Here is a 13,438-nt window from a genome sequence, read left to right as displayed (position 1 = left end):
GATGTCATTCATGTGATTCTGCAGCATTGTGAACTCAATGGGAGCCTCAGGAACTGGAGAGATCTTGCCAGACATGTAAGAGTTCATTTATTCCTTAAGTCTAGGGTATTTATTAAGCGACTTCTGTGTACCTGTCAATGCTTTCACTTAGTCTATTAACACCGTTGAGGGTTGTTCCTTGAAGGAGCTGGCTGATGGGGCTGAGAAGAAGGCCAGTTTGGGACTAAAGCTTGGGGCTGCATGTGGATGAATGGAAGCGGGCGCTGCTAAGTAGTTGCTTGGTAGGAGTTTGGGATCAGGGTTTCACCAAAGCGCCCTCTCTCTGTTTCTTCAGATGGAGGTGATTGTTGGCGACTTTGGGATTGTGGTGGTGCCCCGGGATGCAGCCGACACAGACCGAATCATGAATCACTCCTCAATACTCCGCAAATACAAAGTGAGTCCTCCATCCTGCTAGTGCATCTGTGATATGGCCCTTGTGTGAGAGTCCTGGCAGCTGGAGGAGTGAGAGAGCAAAAGGAGTTTAGTGGGAGGGACTGGCAACTGACTGTCTCTGCTCTGTCCTCAGAACAACATCATGGTGGTGAAGGATGACATCAACCATCCCATGTCTGTTGTCAGCTCAACCAAGAGCAGGTATGTTTGACAAATGGCCCGAGAGACTTTAGTCAAACCGTCTTATAAGTCTCCGCATAACTTTCCTCCATCAGAGATGACCCTAAGATTCAGGCAGACATCTGCTGCCCTGGTGTTTAGCTTTCTGTTTGGACCTCATTTGTTCCCAGCCATTTTACCTTTTTTTGTTTTTGTTTTTTGTTTTTTGTTTATTTTTTTGAGACAGAGTCTCACTCTTGTTGCCCAGGCTGGAGTTCAGTGGTACAGTCTTGACTCACTGCAACCCCTGCCTCCCAGGTTCAAGCAATTCTCCTACCTCTGCCTCCCGAGGAGCTGGGATTACAGGCACATGCTACCATGCCCGGCTAATTTTTGTATTTTTAGTAGAGATGGGGATTTCACCATGTTGGCCAGGCTGGTCTTGAACTCCTGACCTCAAGTGATCCACCCACCTCGGCCTCCCAAAGTGCTGGGAATACAGGCGTGAGCCACTGTGCCCGGCCCCAGCCATTTACTTTTAAAAGGGGGGACAGTCCATTAGCTAGTCTTAGCTGCTTTAAGGGGAGAAGAGGGTGTTTTCAGTTGTAGACGCTTTAGTTGGAGGTACTTACGGAATAATATTTGACAAGGGTACAGGCTAAGCTGCCAAAACAAAACAAAACAAAAATCCAGTATTCAGAGTTTTAAATGTTAGATGTTTAGTTCCCTCTTACTGAAGTCAAAGATGGAATCTACGGCCTCATCCATTTAAAACTTCCATCTCTGGGTGCACAGCAACGGTGGCTCTTCTCAGCCAGTGGGAAAAGGCAAGGTGAAGCCCATGGCAAGAAGCTTTGTCTTTAAGGTGACCCAGTGTTGTGCATACCACTTCCCTTTGCATCACACTGACTCAGGGGTGAAGGACAGCTGGGAAATAGACTGTGTAGCTAGGCAGCCACACACCCAGATAAAACTCAGTATGCTTTATTACTAACCCAAAGAAGGAAAGAATGGGTGTTAGGGGCCAGTTACCAGTTTCTACCATAAACCCAAAGTGGAAATGTTAAGTGGAATGGTGAAGTATACAGAATATAGAGGCTTAGAAGTGTAAAACTGAAAGCCACGAACATGTAAGTGTCAATTAAAATTCTGGGTGTGGACAAGCTCACAGAAAGAGTCAAGAATAGAAGACTATGGGGAACATTGCAAACATTTTAGCATTTGATAGAAAGTTAAAAGGCAGTTAGAAACCACCAGCAGTGGTGGCCCAGAAGCCAAGGTGAGAGAGGATACAAAGATGGAGAGCATTGCCATCTGCGTCCCATCTTTCAGAGAAATCAAATGAGACCAGGACTTTAAAAAGTAATTGCCTTCTTCCCTGGAAGGCAATTACAGAGGCACTCACAAGGGTAGCATCCACTGTGAAGTGAGGGCAGAAGCAATGGGCAGTAAGGGGAGAGGAGTAGGATGTGGTTCCAAACATGGCTGCACATTAGAGTCGCCATGCAGAGTTATACAACATTACAAATTCCTGTGTCCCGCCCAGTCCCACTGAATCAGAATTTATGGGGGGTGAGCTTAGGAATCTGCTTCTGAGTCACAGGTATACACACTTTTTCAAAAAGCTTAACTATGTGAGGAGGCACTTAGGGACCTAACTTGCAAGGTCAGGGTGTAACCGCCCAAGGGGTTCACCTTGCTGGCTGCCTAGACAGAGCAGATTAATCAAGACAGGGGAATTGCAGTAGAGAAAGAGTAATTCACGCAGAGCTGGCTGTGAGGCAGACCAGAGTTTTATTGGTACTCAAATCAGTCTTCCTGAGCATTTGGGGAGCAGAGTTTTTAAGGATAACTTCGTGGGTTGGGGAAGCCAGTGAGCCAGGAGTACTGACTGGTCGGAGATAAAATCATAGGCAGTCGAAGCTGTCTTCTTGCACTGAGTCAGTTCCTGGGTGGGAGCGGGGCGCAAGTTCAAATGAGCCAGTTTATTGATCTGGATGGTGCCAGCTGGTCCATCAAGTGCAGGGTCTACAAAATATCGCAAGCACTGATCTTAGGAGCAGTTTAGGGAGGGTCAGATCTTGTAGCCTTCAGCTGCATGACTCCTAAACCATAATTTCTAATCTTGTGGCTAATGTTAGTCCTACAAAGGCAATGTAGTCCCCAGGCAAGAAGGAGGTCTGTTTTGGGAAAGGGCTGTTATCATCTTTTTTTAAACTATAAACTAAGTTTCTCCCAAACTATAAACTATGAACTAAGTTTCTCCCGAAGTTAGTTCAGCCTACACCGGGAACAAGGACAACTTGGAGGTTAGAAGCAAGATAGAGTCAGTTAAGTTAGATCTCTTTCACTGTCTCAGTCATAAGTTTGCAAGGTGGTTTCAAGGGCTGTGCATGCATTGAAAGGCAGTGAGCTGGTCTCCAGTGAGATCTCACAGGCAGGACTCAGACGCCTTTTAGAATCTAGGTATGTGGAGGAATATTTGAATTTTTAAAAATAATTCATTTGGGTCTGACACCTAGACTATTGTGTTAGGAGAGAACAGGAAGCAGCCAGACCAAGGCTGGAAAAAAAACTGTGCAGAAGCCAAAATGTGTCACTGGGGTCCTTTATACCTGTTGGTGCCTCTCCTCCATGGGCTCCTGTAGGAAAGAAAAGATGTAGTGAATCCCAAGAATCGCTGGAAGAGGATTCATACTCTTGAGGCCAGCATGCAGAGGAACCCAAAAGGATAAAATAAGGATAGTTCTAAGAGGAAAGCTTCTAACAATAAATGCTCACATTAAAACAGAAGAAAAACCCCAAATAAATTGCCTAGCATTATGCCTCAAGGAACTAGAAAAAGAAAAACAAACTAAAGCCAAAGGAAGGAAATAATAAAGATTAGAGCAAAACTAAATAGAGAATAGAAAAACCATAGAAAAAATTAATAAAATGAAGAGTTGGTTTTTTGAAAAAAATAAACAAAATTGACAAACCTTTATCTAGACTGAAAAAGACTCAAATGTATAAAACCAGAAATGAAGGTGTAGACATTATAACAAATGTTTCAGAAATAAGATGGATCATAAAGAATTATTATGAACAATTATATGCAAACAAATTTGGTAACCTAGAGGACGTGGATAAATTCCTTTAAAAAGATAATCTGGCAAGATTGAATCAGGAATAGCCTGAAAAAACCAATAACAAATAGATTGAAGTAGTAATTTAAAACCTCCCAGCAAAGAAAAGCCAGGACCAGATGACTTCAGAGCTGAATTCTACCAAATTTTCAAAGAATAATTAATACCAATACTTCTGGGTTTTTTTTTTTTCTTTTCTTTTCTTTTTGAGACAGAGTCTTACTTTGTCACCCAGGTTGGAGTGCAGTAGCGTGATCTTGGCTCACTGCAACTTCTGCATACCGGGTTCAAGTGATTCTCCTGCCTCAGCTTCCCAAGGAGCTGGGACTACAGGTGCCTGCCACCATGCCCAGCTAATTTGTGTATTTTTGGTAGAGACAGGGTTTCACTATGTTGGCCAGGCTGGTCTTGAACTCTTGACCTTGTGATCCACCCACCTCGGCCTCCCAAAGTACTGGGATTACAGGCATGAACCACTGCACCCGGCCTATACATTTTAAACTCTTCAAAGAAATACAGCTGGAAGGAATACCTCCTAGCACATTCTATGAGGCCAGCATCGCCTTGATACCTACGCCAGATGGGAAGATACCACAAGAGGCCAGGCACAGTGGCTCACACCTGTAATCCTAGCACTTTGGGAGGCCAAGGCTGGTGGATCACTTGAGGTCAGGAGTTCAAGACGAGCCTGGCCAATATGGTGAAACCCTATCTCTACTAAAAACACAAAAATTATCCAGGCATGTGACTGTAATCCCAGCTACTTGGGAGGCTGAGGCAGGAGAATTGCTTGAACCCAGAAGGCGGAGGTTGCAGTGATCTTAGATCACGTGCCACTGCACTCCAGCCTGGGCAACAGAGCGAGACTCTGTATTAAAAAAAAAAAAAAGGCACCGCAAGAAAAGAAAACTGTAGGCCGATATTTCTGATGAACATTGATGCAAAAGTCCTCAATAAAATATTAGCAAATTGAATTCAACAACACAACATGAAGTTTATACATGATGATCAAGTAGGATTTATCCCTGGCACACAAGGCTGGTTTAACATATGCAAATCAGTCAATGTGATACATCACATAAATAGACTGAAAGATAAAAACCACATGACCATAGCAGTTGATGCAGATGAAGCACTGGACAAAGTTCAACATCCTTTCTTGACAGTTTAAATATAGAAGGAAAGTTCTTCAACATAATAAAGGCCATTTTTATTTATTTATTTATTTTTATTTTTATTTTTTGAGATGGAGTCTCGTTCTTTCACCCAGGCTGGAGTGTAGTGGCACGGTCTCAGATCACTGCAACCTCCGCCTCCCAGGTTCACACGATTCTCCTGCCTCAGCCTCCTGAATAGCTGGAATTACAGGCGCATACCACCACGCCCGGCTAATTTTTTGTGTATTTTTAGTAGAGACAGGATTTCACTATGTTGGCCAGATGGTCTCGATCTCCTCACCTTGTGATCTGCCTGCCTCAGCCCCCCAAAGTGCTGGGATTACAGGCATGAGCCACCGCACCCAGCAAGGCCATTTATTTATTTATTTTTAAACCCACAGCTAGCATTATAATCAATGGGGAGAAAATGAAAGCTTTTCCTCTAAGACCTGGTATAAAGCAAGAATGCCCACTATCCCCAGTTCCATTCAGCATAGTACTGAAAGTACTATCAAGAGCAGTTAGACAACCAGGTGCGGTGGCTCACACCTGTAATCCCAGCAGTTTGGGTGGCCGAGGCATGTGGATCACTTGAGGTCAGGAGTTAGAGACCAGCCTGGCCAACATGGTGAAATCCCGACTCTAATAAAAATACAAAAATTAGCTGGGCGTGGTGGCGTGTGCCTGTAATCTCAGCTACTCAGGAGGCTGAGGCAGGAGAATCACCTGAACCCAGGAGGCTGAGGTTGCAGTGAACCAAGATCACACCATTGCACTACAGGCTGGGTGACAGAGTGAGACTCTGTCTGGAAAAAAATAAAAATAAAGAAAGAAAGAAACAGAAACCCTTAGGAATAAATTTAACCAAGGAAGTGAAAAATCTGTACATAGAGGAGTATAAAACATGGACAAAAGAAATTGAAGATGACACAAATAAATGAAATGAATGAAAAGCATTTCATGCTCATGGATCAGAAAAGTTAATATTGTTAAAATGTCCATGCTACCTAAAGCAATATAAAGATTTAATGAAATCCCTATCAAAATCCCAATAGGGGCATTCATACTTCACAGAAATAGAAAAATCAACCCTAAAATTTGCTCAGAACTGCAAAAGACCCTGAATAACCAAAGCAATTATGAGAACAAAAAAAGTTGGAGGTATCACACTTCTTCATTTAAAATGATATTACAAAGTTATAGTAATCAAAATAGTATGGTACTGGCATAAAAGCAGACACATAGAGCAGTGGAACAGAATAGTGAGCCCAGAAATAAATGCAAACATACATGGTCAACTGATTTTTGACAAAGGTACCAAAAAGGCACAATAAAGAGAGGATAGTCTCTTCAATAGATGGTGCCAAGAAAACTGGATTTCTATATGCAGAATAATGAAATTGGACCTTATCTTACACCAGCCACAAAAATCAGCTCAAAATGGATAAAGGACCTAAGCGTAAGACCTGAGGGAAAAAAAAAAAACAAAAAAACAGAAGAAAACATAGGGGAAAATCTCCTTGACATTGGTCTTGGCAATTATGTCTTGGATGCCACACCGAAAACACAGGCTACAAAAGCAAGAAAAAAAATAAATAAGACTTCAAACTAAAAAGCTTCTGTACAGCAAGGAAACAATCAAATATTTTCAAATCATATATCAGATAGGGATTAATATCCAAGATTTATAAAGAACTTACACAACTCAAAATAGCAAGAAAACATATTACTCAACTAAAAACTGGGCAAAGGGTCAGGGTGTGATGGCTCATACCTATAATCCCAGCATACTAGGTGGCTGAGGTAGTAAGATTGCTTGAGGCCAGGAGTTCCAGACATAGTGAGACCCTGTCTCTATCCTTACCCGTTGCCACCAAAAAAAAACAAAAAAAAAACAAAAAAAAAAATTAGCCAGGCATGGTAGCATGTGCCTGAAGTCCTAGCTGCTTGAGAGGCTGAGGCAGGAGAATTGCTTGAGCCCAGGAGTTTGAGGCTCCAGTGAGACATAACTGCACTACTGCACTCCATCCTGGGCAACAGAGTAAGACCCTGTCTCTCTCAAAACAAACAAACAAACAAACAAAAAACCACCAGAGGATTTGAGTAGACATCTCTCCAGAGATGACATAAAAATTGCTAACAGGTGCATAAAAAGATGCTCAACATCACTAATCACCAGGGAAATACAAATTAAAGGCACTATGAGATTCTACATCACACCTATTAGAATAGCTATTATCAAAAAGACAAGAGATAACAAATGTTGATGAGGGTGTGGAGAAAGGGAACCCTTGTAAACTGTTGGTGGGAATGTAGATTGGTACAACTATTATAGAAAACAGTATAGAGGTTCCTAAAGAGATTAAAAATGGAACTGCCATATGACCCAGCAATCCTTCTTCTGGGTATACACCCAAAGGAAATGAAATCACCACCTTGTAAAGATACCTGCATTTCCAAGTTTATTGTGGCATTATTCACAGTAGCCAAGATATGGAAACAACCTAGATGTCCATCAATGGATGAATAGATAAAGAAAATGTGTTCACACACACACACACACACACACACGGAAGTGGAATATTATTCGACTTAAAAAAGAAGATCCTACCACTTGCCACAACTTGGCTAGACCTGGAAGACATTCTGCCAAGTGGTATCAGCCAGACACAGAAAGAAAAATATTGCATGATTTCACTTATATGTGGAATCTTAAATATAGAGGTAGAGAATAAAACAATGATTACCAAGGTCAAGTGTGGAGGGCAGAAAGTGGAGAGATATAGGTCAAAGGATACAAAGTAGCAAATATGTAGGAATATATGTGGAATCTTAAACATACAGATAGAGAATAAAACATGATTATCAGGGTCAAGTGTGGAGGGCGGAAAGTGGGGAGATATTGATCAAAGGATACAAGGTAGCAAATATGTAAGACAAACAAGTTGAAAGATCTAATGTGTGACATGAGGATGACAGCTAATACAGTGTATTATATTTAGGATTTTTGCTAAATTAGTAGATTATAGCTATTCTCGCCACAAGAACAAATATGTATCTGAGTGAGATGATGGATATATTAATATTGTTCCACTACTGTAACCATTAAACTATATTATATAAATAATATAATATTAACACTGTTATGTAAATAATATAATATAATATTAACACTATTATATAAATAATATAGTATAATATAAAAATTATAAAATATATATAATAAATATGTAATATAACATAGATAGTATATACTATATTATATGATGATAATACATGTGTATCTTACAACATCAGATTGTATGACTTAAATATACACAATACAATTTATTTGAGAAAAAAGAATAGTGAATACATTAGATGCCCGCTGTGTGTCTGGTGCTCTTCTAAGTGCTTTGCATAATGACTCATTTAATCCTTTGAATAACTAAATGAGAGGGGCCCAGATATTACCCTCATTTTAGAGGAAAAAAGCTGAAGAACACAAGGGCTTAAATAACTTTCCCAAGGCCTCTCGCCTAGGAAGTGGCAGAACCACAATGAATGATGTCACCAAGGTAGGGAAGGAGTTGTGGAGGCAAGAGGGCTTTTCCTAATACAGAACCATTTACTCAACCTGAGAAAAGGCTAGAAATGGGGTGTTGGGGAGATATGGGGCATGTCAGTCCTCCTGGCTTGCTTTGGGTGTGGACGTCCATCTGATTGTCATCTCTTCTTGTGCAGGCTGGCCCTGCAGCATGGGGATGGCCATGTTGTGGATTACCTGTCCCAGCCGGTCATCGACTACATCCTTAAAAGCCAGCTGTACATCAATGCCTCCGGCTAGCAGCTACACAGCGCTCAGCTCCACTCTCCCCTCGTCCTCCAGCAACACAATGGCCCCTCCATCTTTGTCAGCCCCCTGTTTCTCTCCTGCCTCTCTGTTTTTCAATCTCCTCGTCTTGACTGTTTTCCCTATTTGCTGACTTAACCCCCCATAGTGTGGGGGACCTGCAGAGAACCATGGCATTCCCTATTCCACAGTCATCTTTGGACAGACTTTCCTCTAGTCTCCGGGTTGGGGGTGGGTGAGGGAATGGGGTGGGAGTCGGGGGAAGTGCAGTCCTTGGAGATGTACTGGTGTCCGTCTCCCAGCACGCTCTAGAGAGGCGGCTCTGGTGCCCATCCTCCCAGCATGCTCTGGGGAGGCGGCTCTGGTGCCCCTCCTCCCAGCATGCTCTAGAGAGGTGGCTCTGGTGCCTCTCCTCCCAGCATGTTCTGGGGAGGCAGCTCTGGCTCTCGCCTTCCCAGCATGCCCTTTACTACAAAGGGCTGTTTTTCTTTTCTTTCTTTTGTTTATTTATTTTTCTTTGTTCACTCCCTGTAGAACTTGGATGAAATCAGTGTCCATGGTTCTTTATGTTTGTAGTCTTGATGTGCTCCTGTGGTATTACTTCCCCTCTGATAGGACACTGTAGCCAGCCTCAGCACTCAGTGAGTGCATCAGGGCCACACCCAGTAGAGAAGGCCAAGCAACCTCCACTTCTCCAGCACCACGCACACACACACACACACGCATGCGCACTTGCGTATGCACACACACACACACATATAGCAGTAGCAGCAGCAGCAGCAACCTTTGATCAGGAGTGAGATTTTCAGCTTCTGAAACCTGGGACGCAAGTCTGGGGATAGTCGGTTTTCTCAGAATAATTTGAATCTGTTTTCTTAGTTTCAAATGATCATTTCCCTGTTGCTCTGAGCTTATGATCACACAGAGCCAGTCCATCCTCATTTCCTGGTGGCATCTGTTCATTTACTTATGTGGGCTGTAGCTGATGGCACAGTGCAGGTTCCCTACCAGCCAGGGATTTCCAAGGGACCTTTGGAGGCCATGCTTAGACACATTCCTGCATCTGAGAAGAATCACATAAGCAGGACTAGATCCAGATCAGGCAGTCGTGTCTTTAAAAAAGCAAAACTATACAAAACAACACTAGGAGTCCACTCAGTCCTGGAGGTCTTTGCTAATTGGAATTATGTATTGTCTGTTGGGCCGGGAAATGTCTCTTTCATATTGTAAGTCCAGGATGAACTAGGAGAAAGCAATTTGTTGCCCTGATAATAACTGATTATTTTCACCCTCTCTAGCTGAGGTAACTCAGACAGTGCCTGAGGTCAGTTCCTTCTTGAGAGGCAGTGCCTTGGCCTTGTTTCTGTGGTTGGTTCTAGCCCCTGCAGAGCCCGGAAGCGGCAGGAACTGTCTGAGAAAATCTCCCTAACAGGGGAGGGGGTTCCCAGAAGGGAGATCTGGGAGGGCTCAGGAGCCACTAAGTTGTTTCACTCCTTTTTTCTCTAATTTTCTACTTTCCTCTCTGCTCATGCAGACAGTTTTGCCAGCTTTCCTTCTGGTTAGTAGGGTCTCATGCATGTCCTGCTTGGAGAGCCATAAGGAAACTGCTCTCTTATGCTTTTTGTCTCTCATCCAGTCTCTGGCTCTTGGGATTCTGGTCTTTGAGAAATAGTCCCTGAGTATTAGGATACTTCTATCAAAATCTAGTACCAATTATGGCCAGGAGGGGCCATGTGGGACCTGAAAGCAAAGACAATGTTCTTTACCACACATTTCACATCTGCAACATCCTTCAGTTGTGGGAAAAGGAACAGAAGAACATGGTAGAGCAGCATCCAGAGAGTCTGTTATTCTTCTTGGATTTTTTAAAATAATCTTAAGAGGAAGGAAGGAAAATCCTATTTTTGAGTATCAGTGTTTGACTAGGGATCATGAAGTAATAAACTGAAAAACACTTTAGAGTTCAGTTGATCCAACACTTTCCTTTAAAAGGTGAGGGAGCAGAGGCCCATGGGATTAAATGGCTGGTCCAGGTCAGCCAGCAGGTGTAAAGCCTGACAAGAAGACATTGTTTCCCTGACCCCTAGGCCGTCACACCACACCCTCCATTTCCTCATGTTGCTGACCAGGTACCCATGTGATTTCTATACTTCCCAAGCCTTACCCTGGCATATTTCTTTTAAATTATGTCAGTCCCAGGTGCTCCCCACACAGAGGATGGTAACACCAGTCCCAGGGTAGGGTGTGATAGTAAGGAAGGCCACTGTTAGGTTTCCTTTAGAAAGAGATCTCAACAACTTGGAAGAAATCCCAGAAACGGACTCCATGAATCCAAGAAAGAATTGCTTTGGGGAAGGTGAAGGGAGACGCAGAGAGTGCTCAGGATGATGCTACTGCTGGAGAGCGAAATCTGGAACAGCCTTTGTCCAGGCAGGACAGTCATAAGCCAGGAAATGAAACAAAGGAAAACAGGTGCCTGAATTTCCTGGGAAACATGGCTTGTTTAAGGACTTGGAGTTATGGGTAGACTTTATGGGACCCACATGAGCAGACCTGAGGAAGACTCGATTTCTTTTTCTTTGGTCCTCTCTGTTACTCTGCTGTGGTCAAGCCCCATTTGGTCTACAGCCCACGAGAAGGAATGAAGCTGGCTCTGCACTCTGCATACAGGCAGAAGGCATGTGGGAGTGGGGAGGGAAAGTGAGATGAATGAAGACAAAGAACAGGTGCCATAGAAGTAGATTTCTAGGAATGAAGTGGGGCAGATCTTATCTTTGTGGATTACAGGTGCTGTACTAAAAACAGGTTTCCTATTTAATATAAAAAGAAAGTGAATCTTCTTTTGGATAGAATCGTCCATTCCCATCACCGCCCCGCCCCCCCTCCCCAACACACACACACACACACACACACACACACACACACACACACACACGCCCCCTTTCATTTGCTAGGGAAAGGTCACAGCACAACTGAATCCAGGACAGGACATTGTGACCGTGACCCACAGCCAATACCAGAAAGATGATTCAGAATCTGAAGTGGTGCCCCAGGTGCCAAAAGGATAACCTCTGGGCCCCGACTTTGCCTCTGGGGTCCTGCTCCTTCCTGCAAGGCCAATCCAAGACTAGCATGGCTCAGAGGTTGTGAGAAAGGCATGGACTGGAACAATCATGTCCAGAGGGGTCTGGAGCTTTGTTTCCTGCCCACCAGCAAAAAAATATCCCTCCCATTTTTCTGAAAGTGGCTGATGTAAGAACAGGCAGAAGGAATTTTTGTCAATAACTCTGTCCTTAAGGAATGGTCCTCCCGGAGAGCTGTGCTGCTAGTGGGTACCTCAGTCACACATCCCCAACCCCAGGTAGCCTCTAGAGCCTTCTTGCTTTCATTTTCCTTGAATGTACATAGGAACAAGGGGGAAAAGTCTCTTACTGAAGTGCCTGAAACCCAAAGCTAGAGCTTCTAGAGACACCGTTCTTCCTGTCTTAGCTTGGCCAGCCTTTCAACAATGTTCTCTAGTTTCAAGCTCCAGCTTCTCAGAAAGAATTAAAGAACTTGCTGTTCAAATTAAATAGAAAGTGAGACTCAATAATTGAACTACAGCAAAAGGCAGAGAATTATAGGGAGAAACAACTTTTACTTAACAACCCAATTCTACTCTCCCCAAACTGATACACACACACACACACACACACACACACACACACATACACACACACTCTTTTAGAGGACTAAGAGAGAGAAGCATGTCATTACATTTTACTCATCCAAACAGTAATGCAAAAATAAAACGGAAGAATATGAAAAGCTCAGGATCTCTCCTAAGGCTACCTACTGCAGAAGGGCCAACAGGTGAGATGGGAAGAATGGAAACAGGGACCGATTTTGTAGCTCATACAATTAGGACACCTTAAGAATAGCATTGTAGTAATGGCGATGAATATGCTCTGCCAGATTCATCCAGTCTGCACCATCTTATAGCTGCCCAGCACACTCGACTGTTCATGTGGTCTCTTTGTAGTGTGAGTTTGGAGTGTCCTATTAGCCTGTTCTGGTTAGGAATGAGTAACGGCTCTTTCCCTCGACCTTAGTCTAGTCCCAGGGCTGAGGATTCAGCTGGATCCACATGGTCTTGAGGGTTGGCATGGGGAGGGGGAAGCTTTTTTTGAATCACTTTTTGATCACATAATCTGCCATTTTAAGAGTAAGATTTGCTTTATGGAATCAATTCATTAATAAAAAATGATATTCAAGTTGCAATACCATTTCACAGTGAAATATTTTGAGTACGATTTTGTTGCTAGAATAGTCATGGGCAAGAGTTTTATGCAAAATGTTTCAATTATGTTAATAAATAAGACAATGCTACAAGAGTCTTGTGTCTTGCTCAAGAACCTTCTCTGTGAGTTGCAGCATTAATCACTTTTTCTTCATAATCTTACTTGACAGGAGACAACAGTTGTAAAAATGTATGTAGAACAAGCAGTTTCCTGCCTGGTTCAGCTGATGCCACATGTGTAATATAAAAGTATGTACAGCCACATCCAAGGATGATAAAGGGAAGAATAATTAGCAAATTTGTAAATTGTGTCTCCATTTTCTTAGTTTTAAAACATTAAATCTTAGATCTTGATAATCTGCATAGTCCAGTGTTGGTTAACTTTGGCTCCTCAATGAAATTAGTACTTTATGAAATAAAATTATATTTGTGAAAACGAAAAATTTGAACA

At 42.8% G+C, this 13,438-nt stretch overlaps 1 protein-coding gene across 2 annotated transcripts in view; it reads left to right on the top strand.

Moving 5' to 3' along the window:
• Positions 1–13,079, top strand: part of NMNAT2 (nicotinamide nucleotide adenylyltransferase 2) — a 175,864-nt gene extending 162,785 nt beyond the window's left edge. For both annotated transcript variants that reach the window (XM_015122174.3, XM_078001201.1), the window contains exons 9-11: positions 335–436; positions 569–636; positions 8,600–13,079. In XM_015122174.3, the coding sequence (XP_014977660.1) occupies positions 335–436; positions 569–636; positions 8,600–8,702 (273 nt within the window). In that variant the 3' untranslated portion in view covers positions 8,703–13,079. The remainder of the gene's footprint in view (positions 1–334; positions 437–568; positions 637–8,599) is intronic.
• The last annotated feature ends 359 nt before the right edge of the window (positions 13,080–13,438 follow it).

The sequence above is a fragment of the Macaca mulatta genome, chromosome 1 (assembly GCF_049350105.2).
Source record: "Macaca mulatta isolate MMU2019108-1 chromosome 1, T2T-MMU8v2.0, whole genome shotgun sequence".
In the NCBI taxonomy this organism is placed as follows: Eukaryota; Metazoa; Chordata; class Mammalia; order Primates; family Cercopithecidae; genus Macaca; species Macaca mulatta.
This window is presented reverse-complemented; position numbering and strand designations above follow the sequence as displayed.